At 39.4% G+C, this 24,078-nt stretch overlaps 2 protein-coding genes across 2 annotated transcripts; both read right to left on the bottom strand.

The window, feature by feature from the left end:
• Positions 1-337: 337 nt before the first annotated feature.
• Positions 338-17,301, bottom strand: secisbp2l (SECIS binding protein 2-like). Its single transcript, XM_029498636.1, has 18 exons — positions 17,053-17,301; positions 13,130-13,347; positions 11,845-12,172; positions 11,571-11,709; positions 10,346-10,569; positions 10,003-10,027; positions 9,780-9,898; positions 8,630-8,740; positions 8,435-8,545; positions 8,087-8,254; positions 7,772-7,913; positions 7,192-7,367; positions 6,884-7,013; positions 6,602-6,764; positions 4,935-5,155; positions 4,109-4,263; positions 3,687-3,906; positions 338-3,103 (listed from the first exon to the last, which is right to left on the bottom strand). The coding sequence occupies exons 1-18, from the start codon at positions 17,071-17,073 to the stop codon at positions 2,487-2,489; spliced, it is 3,288 nt and encodes a 1,095-aa protein (XP_029354496.1). The 5' UTR covers positions 17,074-17,301; the 3' UTR covers positions 338-2,486.
• A 133-nt stretch (positions 17,302-17,434) lies between these two features.
• cops2 (COP9 signalosome subunit 2) lies at positions 17,435-22,599 on the bottom strand. Its single transcript, XM_029498115.1, has 13 exons — positions 22,462-22,599; positions 21,890-22,003; positions 21,720-21,797; positions 21,482-21,607; positions 21,284-21,373; positions 21,078-21,155; positions 20,811-20,985; positions 20,515-20,693; positions 20,212-20,264; positions 19,488-19,585; positions 19,305-19,387; positions 18,804-18,862; positions 17,435-18,027 (listed from the first exon to the last, which is right to left on the bottom strand). Exons 1-13 carry the CDS (start codon positions 22,513-22,515, stop codon positions 17,883-17,885), a joined length of 1,332 nt encoding a protein of 443 aa, XP_029353975.1. The 5' UTR covers positions 22,516-22,599; the 3' UTR covers positions 17,435-17,882.
• Positions 22,600-24,078: the final 1,479 nt, after the last annotated feature.

Below are 24,078 nucleotides of genomic sequence, written 5' to 3'. Positions count from 1 at the left end.
CCTAGTGGTTGTTCAAGAGAACTGCAGTCAAGGCCCTCAAGTCATTTTCATAACCAATTCATCTGAGTTTTTTTTTTTTTTTTTTTGCCAATGAAATAGAAAAGGATAAATTGTTATATTTTCCTGGACACCAGTATTACTTGATTAAATTGCTTAGCTGATCCCACTTTGAGTCCAAAACAGGAAATATTAAATTAACTCTTTGGATCTCAGAGTACAATGATCCAATCATTCTAAACCTGCATGAAGATTTGTTTCCTTTCAGCTCCCCTGCAGTGTAATTTGTGTGTATATTGCTGAACCACAGTGTACTGAACAGAAAAATAGGCTTCAGTAACACGATTTACTTAAACATTTTAATGATGTTAATCATCAGTTCATATAGGTTAAGAGTGATAACAGGATTATGAGAAACAGCCTTTAACAATGTTGATAGTAATGTACAGTCTGAAGGAGACAGTCTTAAATATCCATATAAACACGAGGAACACTCTGAAAAAAGCACTTCATTGAACCGTTTCGTTTTTAGTTTAGTTTTTTTTTTGTTTTTTTTTTTTTGCTTGATTTTGTTATTGTTCACATTAGTTACAAGACCTTTACCAGTACTGTATTTACATAGTGCAAAAACACACTTGCTGTCAGTTAACATACTTCAAACACTTTGATGGAAGTCATTGCAACAAAAAGCCTACACACAGCGTACCTTTTATCAAACTAGAAACACTTTCATAATCCCAAGTATGACATTCAGTACACTGTCATCTCCTATCACTGGGCTTCACCTATCATACTGCATTTACACACTGTAACATCATAGACAGGCTGAAATCTCACTATGATTCACTATCAAATACCATTATCAAATTGGATTCCAACTGTTAAAATGTTAAAACTATCAAATGGCTTTAAGAACATGATTGTATATTTTTTTAATTATGCACTTTAATACAATGCAAAATCAAAATCTCTTTTGTACATTTGTATATACAGGGGTGTATCATTAGCATGTGTGTGACGACTTGTCTGACTACTCGTGGTGACCCTGGCCTGAGGAGGGAGCTTCTCAGTTGTGTTTAACAGACTTTAGATCATGGCAGTTGTAGCTGGGTAACTACAAAATCTGTCTAGAGTAACTACAAGAGCTCTAAAAGAATTGGTTTCCAATGTAAGTAACCAAGTTAGATTTTTTTTTTTTTTTTTTGTAAACATGGGCTATTTCTTCTCAAATACCAGTAAACACCAGTTTGTCCAGTTGATTTATTGCCATAAAAGGAAATTTACGAAACCTTTCCAGCCTCCAAATTTTTTCATAACACTACTAATCCAGTCAGTAAATTAACCTCTGAGCTCTAACTGCACATTTACTAAAACCTTCTTTCTGGAAAGAGGGACTCCAGAAGAGCTCTGCGTTGATGTTAAGTATGATGAAAAGACTTAAGATAATGTCTTATGTCATTACAAGAGTCAGCTTAAGAGCCCCACAGTCAGAGAACAAACGCCACCAGGGAGAACAGGAGCAATTTTTCTTTGTGAAGCACAGACAGCACCAGGAAACTGAAGACAATTCCAGTCAGAGGAACAAAACCCCAAATAGTTTCACACTAAATCAATGACACACCAATACATACTGTAGTAGGAACCACCTAGACGAGATTATATACATAAAGCTTGTTTTGCTTCTTGAAAGTTAAGTCATTTGAATACAGAATGGGACACACTACTACACACTCTCTGAAGATTTCAGGGTGGGAGTGGTTTTGGTAGAAAGACATAACCCCTGACACTGTAACATTCTGTGAGGAAAGCTAAGTACCAACCAAGCATTAATTAAGAAATGCATTCCTTTCCTTCACTCAGTGAGCAGTGAGGTCACAAGAAAAACCCACACGTTATTTACAAAAATAAAGCTACTGACCACAGCAAAATAAATGCAAATTACAGTATGTGCCTGTCAATACAAATTTGCACATACACAAATACTTGCAGAGCTGTAAACCTTTCAGGACTCTGAATGAAGTATGACGGGAACTGGAAGGTTCATAACTTCCTTTTCGTGAGCTGCAGACAGCAGTTCAACATTTCTTGCTCCCAGGCCCAACTGTAAAAGAGTTCAGATTCAGAGGATGAAATCATCCAAAGCTCCCTCTAGATTCAAGTGTAGCAGGTTATGGGCTGAAGAATTGAGGGCAGCTAAGTGTTTTGTTGTTTTTTCCCCCCACGTCCATTACTATCCCTCAAAATGTGTTAGCTGTTGGTTGGTCGGTGATGCTGTGTGTTTGTAAGTTTGTCAGTTTCTCTTTAACTTATTAATGGGCTGTGTTGAGAGTTGGTCACTTGGTTGGATACCTGAGATTACATCTAGTGCCAGGGGTCAGAGACAAAAGAGAAAGCTGCTGGCTGCTGGCTGCTGTGAAAAGGGATGAGTGAGAGCAACGGAGGACAGAGAGAAGGAGTGTATAGAGGAAGAGAGAGGAGGAGAAATGATTTCAGCCATTGACTTTCTTTGCCTCCACCTTCTCTTTGTCCTCCTTCCTTGTCTCTGTGATGTCTGCTGAATCAAGGTCCTCCTCGTCTTCACTCTGTCCTCTCTCCTCTTCGTCGTCCTCCTCTTCCTCCTCCTCTTCCGTGCTTTCCTGGCTCTTTCCCAGCTGCAGGTTTTCCAGGGTCTTTGACACCCAGGATTCGATGCGGCTGCTAAGGGTGGGAACCTCCACAGAAATAGGTTTGGGAGTATAGTCTTCCTCCTCCTCATCCTCCTCCTCCGCCTCTTCCAACATACCGGGCACAAGAGTGGAAGTGGTGGAGGTGATGGAGGAGTTCAGCGGGCCCCTGCAGCTCCCATCCAACGAGCCTGTCTCCGTGCTCTGCTGTGAGGCCAGCTCCAATCGGTCATCAGCACGGACTTCATCCCGCTCGCCATTACACTGCAGGACAGCCCCTGCTCGGGGCTGGGGAGCAGTGGAGCCAGGCTGAGCAGTGGTGGTGGTGGCAGCTAGTGGCTCACTGTCTCTCTGGGCAACAGTGGAAGGTGCAGGGCAACTTGGCTCAGTCTCCACAGTCTCTGGGGCATCTGAGGTCTCCACCATACTCCTCCAGTTGGTCTCTGAATGTATGAGCACATTTATTATACTTCACTTTCTGATTTTGGCTAAATTAAAATCAGAGGTGGACAACCAAATACATCTTAAATTTAAATTAAATTTCCTTACTTCATGCAATGCTCAATGGCCTTTCAGGGGAAATATTGCACCTTTAATACTACTATTAACTCATAGTTGTGGGAGATTTTATGTAAAAACATCAAATATTGTCATATATTAGAAGATTTTTTTAAATTGAAACAGTTTTCCAGCATTTTTGTCTTGCATCATTTTACAAGTGTGTGGTTAATGCCCCTTCTTAGAAATCTCAGATGTATCTTTAAGCTATTAGCAATTTCACCACAGAGATTCCAAACAAAGTTTTGGTTTCATCTAAATTATAGTCTGAAGCACAAACAATTTGAATCTGTTACATAGTAAATAAAAAAAAAAAAAAAGTATTTTTCCATTCTTTTCTGCCCTGTAAAATCCTTTGACAAAATATTACTTTTACTTCTGAAAACAATCAGAATACGTCTTTGAGCACTGATGATGATCACCTTAAAATACTGACAAGGATAAAAAGCTGAAAGACAGGGATCTTACCATACTCCTTTTCATTGACCTCTGAGATCGGCTCTGAGAAGATGGAGCAAAAAGAGATAGCAGAAGCAGCAGAATGGTTACGGGAATGCCCCATGTGGTGTGGGACTTTCTTGTCATTTTTCAGAGCCTCTTCAGCTTGCTCCTGCTCCAGGGCTGACACCATGTCCTTGTAGGCCTTTCTAGCTTCTTCTGTCAGAGAAACTAAACGGTTGAAGAGACCCTAAAAGACGTAGTGAAGGAAACAAAACATGAGTCTGCTTAGAGATGATGCTTTGCTTCCAGTGCCGGTATTTCCGCTGCTATGTACTCATAACTACTGTATTTACTGTAAATCAATACGCCTCACATCAAGACAGATTGAATGAATACATACATATAAAAATTACATTATTACAATCCGAGATTTGATGGGAGTGCATTACCTCAGCTCCAGAATAGTTGAAAATCCCAACCACACTGACAGGCACAAGTTTGTTGACACAGCGTCCCAGCGCTTTTCTGCCCAAGGCAAACACAAACGGGATCTCCTGCTCCCTAGCCATAGCAATGACATTGTATAAAGCTTCATCCAAACCACCTGCAACACAACAAACATTTAGGGATGAAATTCATCAAATTAGAAAAAAATTAAAGAATAAATACATCAGAAAATGATGGGAAATTACTTAAAACACAATAGTGGGAAAACCCAATGTCTTGGTAATATCCAACATTCTCTTGGGAGCTTATACTTGGCATTTATTAATAAGTAACTGCTGGGTTTGCACTTGCATATTTGCATACAGAAGTTGGAGCAGAAGTTGCAGAGCAAAATTATCATTAATTTGGAGCAGTTTTTCTAGGTCCCTGATGAATTACTTAAAGTTCATATTCACTCTCTATTAACTAGGTATGCACATCAGCTAATTGCTACCCGTTTCCATCTGTAGTTTCTCAATGAGCAGGCTGTATGCAATGTTTTTTTTTTTTTGTTTGTTTGATTTCTTTAATGATGAGAGCAGTAAGACTGAACCAAACAGCAAGGCTGCAACTAGATAGTGGACCAGTGAGCTGAACTCAAAATAAAAACTCAATTTGAAGTGCAGATTTAGGTGAGCCATCTGTGATACTTCCTCACTGAACACTTTATCACATTAAAACACAGAGTTAATTTAACTGTGTTCAACCAGCTCTCTTGGTCAAACCTAACATTATTAGATTGTGTGAGAACTGATGCTAGAGAGGGTAAAAGTGTGCATCACTGTTCACCTTTGGCCTGGATCTTCTCACAGTTGGGCGAGATGATAACACACTTAATCTTATGCAATTTCATATGTTTGGTGACCTCTCTGAGACCCATGACCAGACGGCGTTTGGATTTGGCCTTGGTAGGGTCCTTTTGATAGACCCTCTCCTGAAAACGAACCAATTCCTGTAAGAGGAGAGTCACACTCTCGTCGATCTCCTTACTCAGCACTTGGTTACAGTACCTGCCCAAAAAAAAGACAAGAGGATATATGGAAAAAAAAAAGAAAAAAAGGTCATAGAGGTTAGAGGCAGTCAAAGTGTGTTTGCTTAGCATACAATGGAGAGCATGATTAGCCATAAGGAGCACAAATAATGCTGTGAAATCATCTTATTGTTATCAATACAATTAGAGATGTTCTGATCCAGCTTTTATTACCAACAATGGCTCCATTTCTGTGTGAACGACAGTACAACTGTACACTGTTGGGTATTGGGAAGTATGCAAGTCTATGAAGCAATTAGTTATTAACAAACCTTTTAGTTCCACATCTGACTTTTTGTGGACATAAAGCTGCCTTTGGGTGGACAGTTCAACTTTTTGTTTGTGCTAACGATTTAGAGCAGCAAAGAAAAAAAAATTTCTTTTTCAACCACTTATCCATTAGGAAGGCAGGGGGATGCCGCCTTTTGCTCCATTTGAACAACCAATTGCACTTACACTTAAGCCTAGGGGCAATTTAGAGCCGCCAACTAATCTAAACATGCATTTTTTAAGACTGTGGGAGAAAACTGGAGTGAACCCATGCAGCTGTGGGAAGAACATGCAAACTTCACGCAGAAAAGCATCAGACCTTCGCGCTGTGGGTCAACAGCAACAAACACTATGCCACCATGCTGCCTAAAAAAAATGTGATTTCCTGTCAGCAATTTGGCAATATGTTACTAGAAAATGGTGCAAGTATTAAAAAAAGAACAAAAATATACTGATAATCACATTCATAAAGGATTGGTAATGTATAGCACTCAAATCAGATCAGCACTCAATGTCAGTCATTACACAGTTTCAAGTTTATACAGCTGTTCATTGCAGCGTTGTTTAATTGCTTGTTGGTTATATTACAGTTGCAGTCACACTCAGGATTCGCTCTGCAGCCTCTCTAAGAAAAGCATCACATAGCACACAAATGCTCTGTGGTTTGAGGAAATATCAATCAGATGGATTTTGTAGGGTACTCTGAGGGAACAAGGGTCCCGCTGGTCAGAGGCAGAGCTTGGCTACACAGGCTTTTTGGAGGCTTTAAATGAAAAATCTGTTAGCGTAGGGTGGGTTGGGATAATAGGCCTACAGCATAGGAGACAGAGAGACAAAGCTGTGTTTGTGACCGCTGGCATACATTTTTGTCGAGGGAACAATGTGTTAGGCATCCTTGCCATACTCTACAATTCTTTATTGTGCAGTTTCCCCCTTAAAACACCCTTTAGCCTTCAGAGTATGCATCTCACAGCCAAGGCTCCGTGAGCTTGGAGTGGGACAAATATTTGAATTGTTAACTGCGCTGTTTTTTTTTTTTTTTTTTTTTTTTGCCATATTGCATTTTTCAGACATTCCAACGTTGGGGTTTCCTACAACACTTCTGTCCTGTTCAACCCTCTGATTCTCACATATGGGACAAAGGGTGTGTACTTACTCTCTGAAACGCCGGCTGTGGATCTTGGTGATGGCGTTTGAAGCCATTGGACTGCCGATACCAGAACTGGCAGGAGAACCCTGGGACACCGGGGTGATGCTATATGGAGAGTTCTGACTAGCCGGGGAAAGGGATGCATCACTAGGCACACTCAGACCATTCTCTGTAGTGCAGAGAGTGCAGAGAGCAGAGAAGGAATGACAACTTGCCCTTGTATGGTTGCTAAAAAAAATATGAGCACAACTAAATTGCTTTCACTTCTTAATGACAAAGTGCCCCCACCCTCTTGAGAGGCAGGCTCTTGCGTAAGATCATCAGTAAAATGTAGACACTCATCCCCATGCTCCTCCTGGCCTGACTCTTGCTCCACACTTGTCTTCCCTTTCTTCCCTTCACGTTCTTTCAAGATAATCTGTAAAGAAAGGGCAAAAATTCAGAGAAAATAAAAAACCAAGGGCATATAAAAAAACAATTTGATGATACTTTCTGGATTTAAAGATCCCCATTAATTTTACTGACTTTTATGTGGGCAAAATAACATCATCCACTCATCTTTCCTAAAACAATAAATAGAATTTAAAACTGTCAACCTTCTTCAGGGCTGTCGGCCGTTTCACTTTGGGAATCTCTCTCTCCTTCCCTCTCTTGACACGGGGTGCAGTTGAATCCATGGCATTATGTGGGGCTGAGTAAGGCTGCTGATGACCCTTCAACGTGCAGGGCACACTGGTTGGGCCTGAGCTGTGGAATGGAGTGGTTGTTCCAACTGGAGACAGGACAACAAAGTTAGAAAAATAGGAAAGAGGAGAAAAAAATGCACTCGTGTATGTACACTGGTTCATAATATTTGGAACTGATTTTGAGCGTCAGATGTTTTAGTGCTCATGGTCTGGCTAATTAGAGAAAGCAGGGAATTCAGTCACAGTTACTAACGAGTGTGAGTTAGCCTTTTTCAGTATTTTTTCATAGAAAAATTTACAAAGGCACATAAAGGTCTGCACAAAAACATGGCACAACTTACAACAACAAAAGAGGGGGCACTGACAGTACATTAAAATTCTAGCAATGATCAGACAGCTTCATCCATTACTGCAAATTACTACATGGAAATTAATAAAATAAAATATGTATATACGTAAATACATTTTTACACCACTTATTAATGTCTACCTGTAAAAGACAGTGGCTTGGTATTTGTTAGTTGTCTAGCTTTCATAGCCTGCTGATGTTTCTCCAAAGCCGCCAGCATGTCTCCAAGGTCAAGCTCAACTGAAGTTTTACTCTTCTTTCCTGCTGCTTTGGTGAAGGCCTCCTGCCAGGAGAGGAGAGAAAAAGCATAATAAGGTCATCGACAAAACATACAGCTGAAGTTCAGAATTGTACAGAGAGGCCAGGTGGCCAAGGGGTTGACCAGATACAAGGGGAAGAAATGAATCAGCACACCTTAACATTCAAACCCTACAGATGGATTGTGCGGGTTTATACCTGTAATTTCTTCTGTTCCATGCTAATTTCAGAGTATTCCTGTGCAGTGGCCAAGGCTGCAGCCAGAGCCTTCTTCCTCTGGCTCTTGGCCCTCTTGGGAACAGAGGTGGTAATGGGGATGGGTGTCTGCACAATGTTTATAGGGGAGTTTTCTGGTAGGTTATCCAGCTGTGAGGCATATAAAGACATAAAGGAGTCTTCAGTACAAGTTTCAATGATTCAGCTTCAGATATTTTGCTAGCACTGATCAAAATTATGTGTGACATCTTGGTCCCTGCTGTCTATGCATCTGGGTTGCTGTATGTTAGTGCATCTGTCCGATGTTTCTGTCAAACTTGAGAACCTTACCAGGTTTTTGGGCAGCTTAGGTTGTGTGTGTGTCTGAACTGGAGCAGATTCTGGTTTGGTACTGCGTTGGGCAGCCCCTCCAGTGGCAAGATCTGGAAACTCATCTTCATCCTGACAAAGTGATTTAAAATATTTATGTGTGAAAAAAGGAAACAGAGATGCAGACAAGTAATTCCAGTGAAAATTAAATCCCACCTCAAAGTAGAGGGGCTCTGGAGTGAGCTCAGTACCAGTGACTACTACTGGCTGTAGCCTTTGTTCTGACTGGTTGGGTGGCAAACGTCCTGAATAGCCACTATGGAAATCCTGTAAGACAGTGAAAGGAAGAGTCAAGCAGTCTACCCCTGCTATTTAATAAGCTTATTACCCTCTGTATAATTGCCCACGTGCTCTCTTGTAAGGGAACAGTGGTCAATAGGAAGAAAAAAAAGAAAAGAGAAAATACAAACACTGCCAAATAAGTGAATTCATTCATATTTATGCTCATAGTTGCATATACCCCTGTTCATGCATGTGTGTGCCCCTTTGCAAATTGTCTTTGGTTTCATTTTACATCCTACTACTACATCCATTCTACTAGCAAAAGCAGGTATGGGTATGAAAGGGTATAAGGTATGAAAATGTTGACAACTGTCAAATCTGTGTTTTCTTTCTCACCTCACTATTTATTCTGTTGACATCATTGTGTTCATCATTGTGTTCAGTACTATGGCTGGACACTAACTCAATATGTATATATATATATATATATATATATATATATATATATATAAATAAAACAATAGAAACATTTCAACTACACTGATTTGGTTTTAAAAACATTTCTGATATTTCAATATAAATTATTTACTGAACTTGTCACTGACTGAGGTTCATCACAGGGTGTGGCCGTCACTTCATTGCATTCAAGTCACAAAAGTTTACTTTGGTGCATCATGACATACACCCAATGATTAGCAGTAATAGTTTAGGCTCAGAAGGGCCAAATGTTAGCTGCTAAATGTGTACTGCAATACTAATATGACAAAGCTTCCACAAGCAGTATATCTCTAAAGAATATTCTGAGAACCTGAAGACAAAGCATCATAGACATTTTAGATAGCCTGTCCCTAAACAACATCACAAACATAAATGGTGAGCGACGATTAGCTTTTTATATCTAAAATATTATAAAGTTTTATAAGAGATGGTTTCATTGACAACCAATCTTTAGTAATAATGCATATAAATTTTAGCCATATCATCACTGAAGTACTTTTTGTAGTTTTTCTAAGCACAAAAATGTTCTGTGTAAGTTTTCTCTCCAATACCAGTGTTGGTGTCATCAACTGGGACATTTTAGTACCTGTGAGAAGTTCCTTTGTTCCTGAGCCTTCCTCTGGTCTGCTCTGTGAAACTGGCCGTTCCTGTCACCCCAGGCCTTAGCTGGAGCCTGGGAGGTTACATTTGCCCATGTACCTGTTACTGAAAAAAGAAAAAAATTCCATTCATGGGAAATATATTCAGGATGCACCAAGAAATAATTTTATAAACATGTTCTGAAAATGTGTGATTTCATCAACACTTACTTGTCATTACCCCCGCCTCCACTCCCTATTTGAGACAGAAAACACGGAAAGGGTAGAGAGAAAAGACCAGTTGAGCTATCTTGTGTATATTGAATATGCTTAAACATTGGATGCTAAAATATTTCTTCTGTGCATTTGCAATCATTGCTGTTCCTTAAGTGTAGCTCTGCAAGTTTTTTCATGCCCTTTTAGCATATCAATGACATTTATAACAATTACTTTGAGGGGGAAAAAAATTGCTCAGCTGCTGATTTCAGTACAAGACTGAGAAGTGCTGTCGTGAGGCATATATCATTTTTGAGTAGTTGTTGGATCTGGAGCTGATGGTAAAAAGTGAACAAACCGTGGGTGTTGCTGCATTCTCTGCTGTTCGTTGTGTTACCCCAGCTGCCTGGTTGTGTTTGGGGCTACAGTATCCGCTGTCACTGTCTATATCTGCTTCACTGGCACCTTGCTCAATATAGTTTTCAGCTGGATGGGACGCCCGTCTTCTCTTTGTTTGGTTCTTCCAAAGAAGAGGACTAGCCCGTTCAGTGGCACACCGCCCTGACACATCTCCTGGGAAATCTGAGGAGAAGGTAGGGAAAAAGGTTTTAGAAAGTTTAAATAAACTGCTTCTATCATTATAGCTGGGACTTTAATTTTCATGTTTTGGAAGGTAATCAGATGATACATTTGCCTACATCTACATAAATCTAGTAAAAGGGTTTTTGTTTTGTTTTTTTCACTGGAAAGTTGCAATTGAGGTTTTAATTAAGTGTCTGACAGGCTCATGGATAGGACTGCTACAAAGATGGATCTTTTGTTAGGGAGTAAACTGTTTGTTTAACTAGAGTCTCAAAAACAGAACCCCCCCCCCCCAAAAAAAAAAACAAAAAAAAAACAAAACAGAAATTCAATTTTAACTAAATCTGGAAGTAAAGGTTTTGAATCTTTCTCCATCACTCAAAGTCTCACTTTGTGAAAAAACAAGCACCTAAAGTGACTGACAAACTCACAAACGTATTATACTGTAGCAACTGTTAAGTGTTTTCATAAAAGGACAAGATATTTGTCCCTATTAATGATGTACATCCAAAAACATGGGAAAATAAGGCCCAAGTTCAAAAACCCAGGTTAACAATGAAATGTTAATAAAATGGGAATTGCATATTCATACAACATAAAACTTCCTCAAGAACAGAGACCTTATTTGTGACACCATAAGCTGCACACATGTTCACCTTTCCAACTGGAAACTCTGCATTCCAGTTCTTTCAAAAGTTATGCACAAGCATCATCAACGTCAACCTGTAAGACCAGATGCAACTCTTATCTGCCTTGTGTCCCACCTCCTCACTGGAAGAGTTTTCTCAGAGGCAAAGCATCTTTAACAAAGGTAACTTTAACAAAGTCTGGAATGTTTTGAGCCCCAGCTTCCTTTCAGTCCAAAATTAGACAACAACACTGACACAGGGCATGGGTTTAGCTGAAAATTCAAACTCAAAATATTGGTAGGTGGTGTTTAAGGAAAAAAAAAAACTCTCTGTATCCACCCAATGTTCTTTCTTTAATTACAACATTCTTACCAGTCTGCTGTGCAGCATCCACCAGCATGACTGTCTTGGTCCTACCATCAAGTCCCAAAGTGCACACCTCCTTCTGCACAGCTACATTTCTTGTTGGAGGCCGACGACCCCTTGGAGGCTGGCACACACCCAACTGTTGCTGCAGGAGAAAGAAAAAGAGGAAGTCCATGCTCACAAAACAGCCTAAGGATGAGGATGGAAAATTTCAGATGATAACAATTAGCATATCATGTGAAAATAACAGTATTACAATAAAGCTGCTGACTTTGTGTACCTTTGGAAGAACATTAGGCCGGATCATGCCTCTCCCTCTCTGACTGGCCATCCCGTAGGCTGGCCCAAGAGGCAATGGTCTTTCCCCAACATCTGCAGAGACAGGGTTGACCACTCCAGCTTGCACAGGACCTGCGTAGGTGCCAGGGAAGGGCTGGTAGAAACCCATCACAGGGGGGCACGGAGCAGGCATAATCTGGTAGTAAGCATAGTCATTGGACACAGGAGGCTGGGGGGAAGACAAGATGGGGTAGGCCAAGTATGGACCACCAGGGCTTTGGTTAGGCTGCTGCCAGCGCAGTTCCCCTCCATTATACATTAGATGTTGCCTGTGAAGGAGTAGAGATGTAATATGTGAAATTCTTGCAATATTCTCATTTTTCTGGCTTGAAAAAGACCAAAGCTTTTTAAAAAGTTACTTGTGTGTAAACGTCCTGCCTCAACATTCATAGAGTGACAGAAAGTGCACACTGTGTGCCTGTATTGTAGATTAGTGATATATGTAAAATAACATACTCAAGTTTACAAAACATATATTGAAATTAAAGAACTATGTTGAGATTTTTTTGTTTGTTTTTTCATACCTTTCGTCAGCTGCTTAAATTACTTTTCATTTATTTATTTATTTATTTTTTAATGCAATAATGCTAGGACAACTGGTTTTCCAAATAACAGACTAAAGTCTGAACTCAATCTTGCAAGATTGGTGGTGCCTGAGTGGTGTGATGTGGCGTTGATCTGTACGATGGTTGGTTGGGTTGTGTCACATGCAGAGATGTTGATAAGAATGCAGATGACATTTTCACAGCCAGCTTGCTATAGTGGGTATTTCCTTGCATTCAAATAGTGGGGAAGGAAACAAAGGAACGGATGTGTACAGGATACAGCAGATCACTCTGCACAAAGAAAGAGCCACTGGAAACATAGATTATGATTCACTGTAAATTCTAAGACTAGGGAGGTTTCCATTCATAGTTAGGCTGTGTTTTAACAACAGGGAAATGGCACAGTTTAAAGGATCTGATCGTGATCTCTTCTGCATAACATAAGGGACATAGTGTTCTCTCTTATTATTATAGTAAATACGTATTCTGAAAATTGAAAGTTCCTGAAGAGAAAACCCGTTTTTGAAGTGTTCTTGCACAGTTCAAAATGGGGACACCACATTTCCCACAATGACAACAACATGAGCATTACTTTTGTCAAATTTGACAGCATTGAACGATTCAATGTTGTAATAAACTAGAATTTCTCCATTTTCAAATCTCCCCCTGTGGCAAAAATACCTGTTGGGTTGGTTCTCCTGGACAAAAGGGTAGCAGGTGATGAGGTAGCTGGGTATGGGAGTGGTTTCCACTCCACCACCACCACCACCTCCTCCTCCTAGACCCCCGCTCCCTCCTCCACTGCCAGGCTCTCCAGAAAGACTCATGCTGACTAGGGTTCCTTCAAGACCTTTCTTCTGTGGGATGAACGGTTCCACTTCGGCTGAAAGCTTCACATCCTACAGAGTGACACATGAATGGCTATTACTGTCACACCATGAGCCACAGCAGCCAATAAATGACTGCATGGTGTACTTAAAAAGAAATAAAGATATTCAAAAGAGCACAGGCTGATTTCTAATAAAATTGCTCAAGTCAGTGATCACAGTCTATGATTGTTTTATCAAGTTTGCTGTTTTTCTTCTCTAATCCTGCATCTACACGGCAAAACAAATTACATCAATGTATCACTCTTATTGCCGTCCCACACCTATGAAATGGTATGACAGTTGTAAAATAGAGGATGATGAAATCACACCTACATTTTTCCATATGCTGGTTAAATTTTTTCTTGAGTTGTATTCCTGACTTGCCAAAACGTATGTAAAAGTCACAACTGTATTAGATCTATACCGAGGAATTTTAAAGTTATATGTCTATTTATGTATAGTGTTATGTTGCTGACTTTATGTAATCACAATTATCTAGAAATTCAAAGAAAAGGAAAATGCCAGACTCGCCAAATTAGGACAATTCTCAATCCGCACAAAGAAAAAGAGGAAACAGGACTAAGGAGTCATGTGTGCCATTTGAAACTGCTCCAAGAAATTTACATTTTCTTCATGTCCTCATTTTTTGTCAAATGAGGACATGAAGAAAATTAATCAACCATTAAAAAAAAAAATCAGAAAGCCTATCACTTTCTGAAATCTCAAAACGCGAGACAAATTTAACACCATATTATCCATGATGGTGATTTTGTTGCTGCAAAATCGCTCCTAAATGACACGAAAAGGCAGCCACAAGAGGAATTACACAAGTATCACTTTTGAAAATGATACCAAGCATCCGCAAGTGTTGCACAGGCATTCAGAGAAAAGGCCATTTTCTGAGTACAAACAACCAAAAACCATAAATGGGACAGAAATGTATATAATTCAATAAATTAAGAAATTCTGTTAAAAAAGCTATGATATATTTACAGAAAAGGAAATTATAATGGCCTCTCCAAGTCATTCACGGTCATCTTCCAGTCAGTCTCGTTTTATGGGTCTCAAGATTTAATGGCGCAAACAACCAGATACCTGGTAGGCAAGTATGTCAGGCTGCTGTAAGAAATTATTTAACAGCCCAGGCAAAGGCCAAAGATTAGAGATATGGGGCAGTGAAAACAGGCTTTGAGACTCAAAAGTATTTCCATACTCAATCGGTCGTTTCAGACTAGTGTTGTTTTGATGACAACAACTAAGAGGCAGAATTGTGCATTTCCTTAATAAATGAAGGAAAATGTCAAACCATTCTTTCATGTGCTGCACTGTAAAGAATATGTGAAAACTGTCAAGAGTACACCCAACAATTACAATTCATAGCTAAACCTCCCAGCTTTTCTCCTGTCTGACAAAAATAAGGTAACTGTCTGTCTTTTCCATCGCTGTCACCATCTGGGGGCATCTTTCACACCTTCAAGAGTTTCTCATGTGAAATTATGTTGACACTGATTTAACCCAAGGTAGCAGCTCTGTCCAAGACGTCCCATAAAAATAACTTACTATTCTACAAAAGATGAGGAGAGGTGACAGGGTTCAGAGCACAAAGAAGCCCCCTCACTCTTCTGAAACAGTGGTCGGGATGCATGAATAGAGTGCCAGTCCAGCCAGTGGATGTCACACAAACAGCTATTGTCTCCCACTGCTACTGTCTGTGGGTCGTTCCCTCATTTCTCCTTAGGTAATTTGTAGAATCTAACAATCTAAAAAGAGACATGATGAATGAGGTCTGTTCTGCCCAGTCAACCCAGAGGAACAACCTAGAGATCTAAAGAATATAAAAAGAAAGAACGAAAGAAAAAAAAATCTCCCAAAGCGTAATAGTCGCCTCCATGTCCAGGGACATGGTTGCCAAGCTTTAAGATTGCAGTGGTTGGGTTGTATGATGGCACAATATAACTGTTAAGGTGTTATAGGATTAAGTTCAAGAGGATAAAGTAGGAACAGTACTACAAGATAAGCTAATTACACAGAAGGCCACAGCATGGAGGCCTTGTGTGCTCCATTGGTGAAGCTCAAATTTTGAGCACAAGTGGAAAAATCCAACTGCAATTAGTTTTTTTTTGTTTTTTTTAATGTAACGAAAGACAAAGCATGTCAGAGGATCAATGTCTTGATTCAGCCATTAGTCTTTGTGTACCTCTGTGTTCATAAGAATAGCTGTGATTGTCAAAGAAGCAATGAGGTCAGACCCAGATGTGCATCCGCTGGGGATGACAGAACTCCAAGTGATTCAACTGGGGGCTACTGATCTCACAATCCTCTGTTTGTGCAAACATTTATTTTCACACCAGCGGTTCTCCAACACTGCCAGACAATATCTGTTTCTCTACTGAAATCAAGGTGGGCTCTGTAGCTATCAGAACATACACGTTCAAGTGTGGAAAGGTGTCACTTTAATTAAGATACAGCTGCTTAATATCACAAAGCTGAACACGCTTGGCAGTTTATTAACCAGACTGAGTTAAAATAATGCAGCCTTAACAGGTAAGCGGATCCTACAATATATCCCAAACTTGAGCCCGTTTTAGAAAAATGTTGATTGAACTATGTTCAGTTTTATGAGTCTGTGGTGCTGTTTAACTGTGATACATTATACAGAGAGCTATTTTTTTTATGTGCCTTCCTTTCTCGAAATAAATGTTATACAAAATAGTAGAAACACCTATCTGTATAAAAATGCACCTTTACAGTACCATCAATTGGCCATGGAGCTGATTCAAGAGCTCATTTGAATTGTATTGTATTACACTACATTAGTGTTAGCTAGCTATTCCTTCTGAACTGTTAAAACTGTGTGTAATTAAAAAAAATAAAAATAAAATAAAAAAAAAAAATCAGTCAGTGAGGAAATCAAGACACAAATAGACTTGAGGAGTCCATGTTGTCAGCCGGAAAACACAACCATCCATTATTAAGGTTAACGTGTCAATTAAAGGCTTTACCTTTAGTTCAACCAAACTAAACTTTCTGCAAATTCCCTCGGAGGAATGTCATACATGCAGAAGAACCGGACAGTCAAACTCAACTCTTCTGACATCAGCAGTTCTCATGAACACGTTCCTGCCGGCTAAAACCTCTAAACAACAAGTGCCTCTTCAGTCCGTAACCAAACGTTAAAGCAGCTAAATAAAAAGATTAGCTGCAAGTTTTTCTCTGTGACTGATTAAAATGACCAACACCGTCAAATGACAGCTGGGATGTATAGCTTTAGCTAGCTAACTGGCGACGCTAATATTTGATCATATACTTATCTTTCTTCTTATCTTAATGCGCAAAAATATTGTCACGGAAATACACCCGAGTCATTTTAAAATATATCCAAAAACACATGCATCGCCACAGAAGAACATAATTGTGCTATTTCCGCTGTCTTTTTTAACGACCTGTGGTGATCCGTTAGCCTTTTTGAGGTTAGCTTCCTAGCCAAAAGGATAAATGTCTCAGTGTTGTCTGTGACCAAACACCAAATCCCGCTGTGTTGTTATGGCGGATACGGTGGATATAAGTCTAATATGGGCAACTGTTATGTCTTATTACAATACTGGAAATGACTAATAATTTCAGCCTCGGAAGCTTTAACCAACGTTGTTCCCCTTTCCATTCGCTAAAGCTTTAGCAATAACCCCCCACCACCCCCCCAAAAAAAACAAGAGCGATAATTAAAATAAACTGTACCTTATTGTTACTAGCGTCCATGTCAGTCACTCGTTCCGCTTCAGACCTTCATTGACCACACCGTGGACGTCAAGAGGCAGGCCTTTTTAATTTCTTCATTGTAAACAGAAATGCTGATAATGATGTTCACCGATGGCTCGTAGTCCCTCACACCCAGTTGATGGTCGAGCTCAGCGCTCACTGTGGCTGGATGCTGGTGCGTCAGCTGACGGGGCTCCGCAGCTCCGCCGACAGTCACTGCTGTCACTGTGGAAATGGGAGTGACCTGGGACGGAGGCCGCCGAGGCCCACAAAGCTTGTACTGGCTGGAAAAAAGGGAGTACGTCATGAACGCATGCACACATCTACAGTGACTCAAAGAAAAGAAAGATTTCTTCATGGCTCATATGACAATTAAAAACATTTTATTCGACTTCAACTTCAAGTTCAACCAGTCACACAGTTCAAACTTTGAGGCTAGTCAAAGGCAGTTCAATCATTTTAGTGCTGAGACAAATCAATTTATTACCAACAGGCAACAGTATACATTAAAATACTGTGTACACGTTTTGATACACATTTGGACTTGTTTTCTACACAAGTGAAGCATCTTTGTGTTGCACATGGAAGAATCTGCCAATCAGGAACATGAAAAATGAAAAGAAGTGTCAGTGATTTCCTCTCACCGGGACAAAACAACACACTCTGAACACGTTCTTGTCGTTCTCGGGGTCTTCTTCAAAACCTGTGCTGTGCATCTTGTCTTGGAGGATATACTTGAAGAAGCATAGTAGCATACTTTATGGATGTTTTCAAACATGCCATTTCCTTGTCTCTTGATTTACATGCCATCATGTGAGCTTGCTAACAATGGCTTGGTTGAGAGAGTTCAGCTGATTTGTCCATTTGTCTAAAGCTGTGTAGCGAGCCCCTCCTCTCTTCTGATAGTCCAGTTCTAGTAGCTGGTTAACTTGGTCAATGCGGCCATGGATTGTGCTGAGTGAAAAGGAAAGAGGGTGAGCAGAGATGCCACAAATGTGGCATTAGAAAAACAGTCAAATCTTTCCACACAACAGAGTCACAAGGTAAGACTTGGAATGCAATTTCCCTAAAGTCCTCCTGCAGTTACTGCCACCAGGGAGGAAATGCTTCTTTGGGTCCATTCATTTGTCAGCAGGATTAGGTAAAAGGTACTTAAACTTAAGGATGGGCTAGCGGACAGGGAAGATTTCATTACATTTTGAAGTAGAGCCAAGTCATTCACTATGAATTAAATTTTTTTTCTCTTTGAAACCTGATGTGCTCATCAAATGAAACTATATCTTATCTGGCTGCTGATTGTACTGTGGGATAGTGTAGTAAAGACAACAATTGGCATGAAAAAAAAGGTGGGATAAACTCTTAATAATGTTTAGAAATCAAATTCTCAGCAAAAATTCTGAAAGAGTCCAGTGTTTATTTCATTCAGAGATATTTTCATGTTTTTGTCCGTTTAAAATAGGTGTCATAAATTCCAAAGTAATCTAGTAATGCTACTTCCTCCTAAGTCATTTACGTCAATGAACTAGTCGAGCTGACACATGTAGCTGTAAATAGCAGGCCCTAATTATTACACTATGACACTCTCATTCCAGATGTTAGTGAAACTGTCAAATCATACCACCTGGTTCTCTACAGAGCCAAATGACGCAAACTATGAAAAACTACAACTATTTACATCAGGGGACTAAGTCTATATAGACTATCAGCAACCAAGTGGGGGGGAAACTTACTTATCCAAGATGCACTGCACCAGCAAACTCTCCACATCACAAACATCAATGTTCAGCTCCTGAAATACAAGGGGAACAGACATGATTCATCCACACATCCCTAAAAACGGTGTTAGATCAGTTAAGAAACACTAAAAGCCAACCATGCAAGTATTGGTAATAAATAAATACAGAACCTTCTTGGCTTACTTAACGGAGCAACTATATTTCATTTACTGATATTATGTTAATAATGTAGAGCTAAAATTTGCATTGACACTTATCTGGAAAACATATGTTCTCTATCTTTTACTTTTTTATTATATTTATATCTTGGTCCTCATTGATAGGATGACTCAATTGGTTTCCAACACAGGACGATCAATTTAAATCAAGCCACAAAAAGATACATGACCTTCAGTACAAATGACTGTCTAATAGATCACCAAGAGGGTGTGATCAAAGAGCAAAGATAACAGATAAAGTAATTGAAAAGGACACTTTTTGAGCCGGTAAACTCACCTTAGAAATGAAAGGGATGTGTATTCTCGTATATGGTTTGATCAGTTTGATAAGTACTTGAGTTCTAATATTCCGCAGGAGTTCTGCAACACAACACCATACAATCAATGGCATTTAAAAATAAAAAATAAAAAATCAACACATTTGTCATGCACATGGACTGAAGTCATATTTGCCACTTACCCTCTATGTGCTCCCTAATGAAGGGGTCGTCCATTATGTTACTGTGATTTGTTTTCAATATTTTCTCAAATTCAGTGATGTCATTGTTCTGGTAGGCGCTGAAAGGAAAAAGAGCCATACTATTTACATTGTTTCCCCATGACCCACAGAAAACCTCTTATCCTGATAACTGCAAAGCACTTTCCAAAACATGAGATTTTTATGTAAACACTATTCTTGTTGCAATTTTGGGCGTGTGTTCTTGGTTTCTTGTTTGTGCAATGAATGTCTTCAATATATTCATAGAACCTCTGCAATTTGGACATTTGTAACATATGTAAACATGAGAACTAAAGAGAGAACAAGTAAGTAGAAGAGTACTAAAAAGTCTTGGTAACATAATAGTCATGTTCAAGATTTTACACAAATGCTGTGAAATGAACACTGTCATGTTGACAGAGCACTGTTTTGGTAATCTTACCAAGTCTATTAATGTGTTCACTAAAAGGAAATTATATAAAACATTTTTATAAATTGTCTTTTTCAAAATGGCATAATATTTAGTAGAGGAACCTATGGTAACTCTGCCAGACATCATCTTACCACAGACTGCACAAACAACATAAATGCAGGCAGACTTAAAGTCCATGCATCATGAGAGATTGACAAAACTATCAACATCAGAATGGCAAAAAGTGCCACATAAAAAAAATATTTTCCCACCAACACATGAGAATGTGCTTACCTTACTAAGTTTGTCATTGCTAGGATCTCTGGGTCATTTTTGTATGGTTTTGCCTTTAGGAAAAAATATGAAAAGTTATGCCAAAGCACTCTTACATTTTACTTCAAACAAACCTCTCTGATACAAACATATTTGAGCTGTGCTTTAATGAAACAATTAAAATTAAAACAGCTCAAACTTATGTGGCAAACAGCTGTCTTGTTCTACAACCCCTAACCCATTAGGTATTTGGGAATACAACACATGAATAGTTGTCAAGCAGAAGTTGTCAAGCATCTAACCCTATTACATTTATTTCCATACCTCTTGAGAGTCAAACGGGTTTATTCCTGACTTCATCAGCATGTTGGCTAGGACCAGGTACTTCAGGCATGTTGTCCTTCTAGGGCTTCCAGACTCATCGTAGTTTTTAAAGGCCTCAAAGAAGTCTGTGTGAGCTTTCTCAAACTCACCTTCTCTCAGGTGCATCTTCCCACCACACTCTGGCCAGAGGCAATCAACCACAGGTCAAAGTCAGCAAAAACATTTAACAATACACGATGGGACACAACGCAAAGCTAAAAAAAAGACTATTGTAGTCTATATGTACACCACCATACCTCTGATAACTCCCATTATGAGTGGATGAGGAATGGCAGATTTAATATGAAGTGACTGTTCATATAAGGCTTTCAATTTCTTGTTGTTTTTTTGTGCTGTGTACATCTGGATTTCAAGAGCATAGATCTCCAACAGCTGTGTGCCTTTCTTCAGGTCATCCTCCCCATCATCTGTCTATATTTGATAAGAGAACACACCAATCACAACTCATAAGCATTACCTTATTGTTTGATGCAATCAAAAGCTTTGTTATTTGACATCATTACCTGACATGACTGGTGAAGTTGCCTAAGAATCTTTTGCAGTTTCCCGTATTCCTCTCTCTCCAAGTACAGCTTCCCCAACTGCAGGAGGAAAGAAAGGCTATTTTGAACACCTAGATAATGAGAAAACGATTACAACCCACCCCATCCCCCCATAAAAGCTAAAAAACAAACAAACAAAAAAACAAACAAACAAACAACCTGTGTACCTTCGTGTTAGTTTTAAACCACAGTCTGTCATTTTTTGCATCTTTTAAAGCCTCCAACGTGGTTTCGTAGAACTCCTGTAGCAAGTCCATCTAATAATAATGAAAACATTTCAACAGGATACACATTTAAAACAGCTGGTTCTAAAAACACAATGAGTGCCAGATGGATTTTCACATTTTCATATTGTCTTTCCATACTTGTTTGGACGTAGAGATGTAGTCCAGAATTGAGTTGATGGACTTCTCAGAGTAGTTCCTGGTGACAGCACTTCTGATGTATGTTAGCAGCTGCTTGTACCTGTTCATCATCTCAGGAAAGTTGGTCTACAGATTTGAGACACAAAAAGGAACAACAATAACAAAAACACTCTTCATGAAAGTGTTCACATCTGGTGCGATGGACACAAACAAATGATAGCATGTGTTACATCAATACCAGCTTGAAGTTGATTTTGATCATCTGTTTCAGGGCTTTGAATCCCCATTCTCCTTTCTCTCCTTCTAGTTCCAATACCTGAACACATAACACAGTCAATAAATGCCAGTAAATATCAAAGTGAAAAAGAGGCATATACACTGAAGTATGGGTAAGAACCACTACTCCACCTTCTGGAAACTGCTGAGTGCTGCTTTGGGATCATCCTCCTTCAAGGCTTTGGAGTTGTAGTACTGGTTCTCCAAGTCCACATTTGGCTCTGAATTACTGTCCTCTGAGTACTCCTACAGTTAAACAGATGCATGTCAAAGTCCAACACATTTGGAGACCAACTACAATAGAAACTTTTCGCTTGCCAATGTCGGAGTAAACACAGCAATTCGCGTCTCACTATCATCCTGCACCTATTGAGCATCGAGCTAACACTGTTAGCCAAAGCCACAGTTTGATTAACTAGCTAGCTGGCTTACGTTTCCTGCCTTTATTTTAAGTCAACTGACAGCTGATACCAAATAGCCTGATACAGCTAACATGCAACGCATATGTCCATCAACGTAAACCAGCTGCCTAGTCCCTATTACCAGCTCCAATTAGCCGGCTAGGCAGCTAACGATAATGACCCACTGCCAGCTTGCTGTGAAGAGACAAGCTAACTAGCTAAACAGCTAACGCACCGTCGGAGCCCAGCGGACAAAAAACGGCGAAATGTACAAGCAAGCCAGATAATTAAAGTGCTGAATACCAGGTCGTAATCTTCTTCATCGTCGCACATGAAATCATCCTCCATGTCAGACATCTTGATGGTATCCCTTGTCCTTATTCAGAGACAGACGGCGGCCCGGCCTGTGCTGTGTTTGGCAGCGGTGAGGTGGTGTGTCAGGGCGGCGGGACGCAGCAGCTGGGCTCCGTCCATAGATGGCGCTATTGGATCGTCTGAACCGCAGCCGGTCCTCCGGAGCAGCACATGGCTTCCTGAGGCACCGTAACATCACAGTACACAGCTCTGCGGTGCACGGAAATAAACACCATTTACCCTAAAATTTCAAGTATCTCCCCTATATTTCTTTTATATAGGTTCTGATCATGATCTAATTTATAAAGTATAAATAATGCTCGCTGATGAAACATTAATGGATCAAATGAATACAAATAGGCAACAGCATTAAATGTCTCTAATATGTGTATCATAGTGCTACAGTGATATAATTTTCTGACAATATTTATTTTTGAGTAATGTGTAAAAATCACTTTTAATAATGCACAGGGGTAACGGTGGAGTTTGATTCCTTTATATACCGCCCGCTTCTTAATCTATCATTTCTTTCTTTCTTTTTTTTTTTTTTTTTTTTTTTTTGTTGTGTTACGCTGTAAAGTACCTCACCTGTCCAAAAATATTGTCAAAAGCACAATATGACTCTGAAACGCACCACATATAAGTATATAGTATGAAATGGCAACTAAGTAGAGTACTTCTAAATTCTCAGGTGTAATATTTGTAAATAAATTTCATGTTACTGTAGCTTTCCTAAACAATAATTGGCTGGCTTACAAATGAAATATCAAATACTTATATCATATATCTGATAGCTGCATATATTGGCTACATACTGGATATTATCAAGAACTGAGTGGAGAACAGTAGCTTTGAATGCTCAGTTAAGGACAAAAGAAAGACTAAAGAATAGAAAATAAGAAAAATAACATATTTGTATATATATACATATGAGGATTGCTTTGAAATCGACTAAGAATTTCATCCATTAATATAATCTCATTACATAATTATTTATTAGTTTTTCATGCAAGATATAAATTTGTCAACTGACTAAAAAGTACAGTATTCCACCCTAAAATCCACAGTCCACAAAATCCACAAAGTACAAAGTACCAGAAATTAAGTCTCTCATACTTCAAAAGTGTACATATATCCAACAGTTGAGTAAATGTGTTCATTTCTGCCACTGTAAATATTCTCTGAGCTCCAGTTGTGTCTGTCAGATTTCAGTCAGTGAATCAGGTTGATACTAAATGGATTTCGTGACTGCTCTCTCAGCAGTCTTGGCTGCCTCAGAGAGACTGTTGGCAGCATTGCAACCCTCCCCAGCCTCTCTGCCTTACCCAGGGTAGTGGTGGCGGGGTCATTCCATGACAAACCTTATGAAAGATTTTATTACTTAAGAGACTAGTTTCCTGTTCAGAAGATTTATTCAATCTGTTTGTGTGTCATCAAGTTATGCGTCATAAGTTTACTTCCAAAAATCGATGAGTGTAGGTGAAAAACTCAAGTTCTTCATCCTTATGCAGTCGGTTTGCCCATAATATTTATAACAGCCAGACATGACATGGAAGTGTGTGCAAA

This window comes from Echeneis naucrates, chromosome 3, assembly GCF_900963305.1.
Source record: "Echeneis naucrates chromosome 3, fEcheNa1.1, whole genome shotgun sequence".
Classification (NCBI taxonomy): domain Eukaryota; kingdom Metazoa; phylum Chordata; class Actinopteri; order Carangiformes; family Echeneidae; genus Echeneis; species Echeneis naucrates.
The sequence above is the reverse complement of the archived record's forward strand: the minus strand, read 5'-3'. Positions and strand labels throughout refer to the sequence as shown.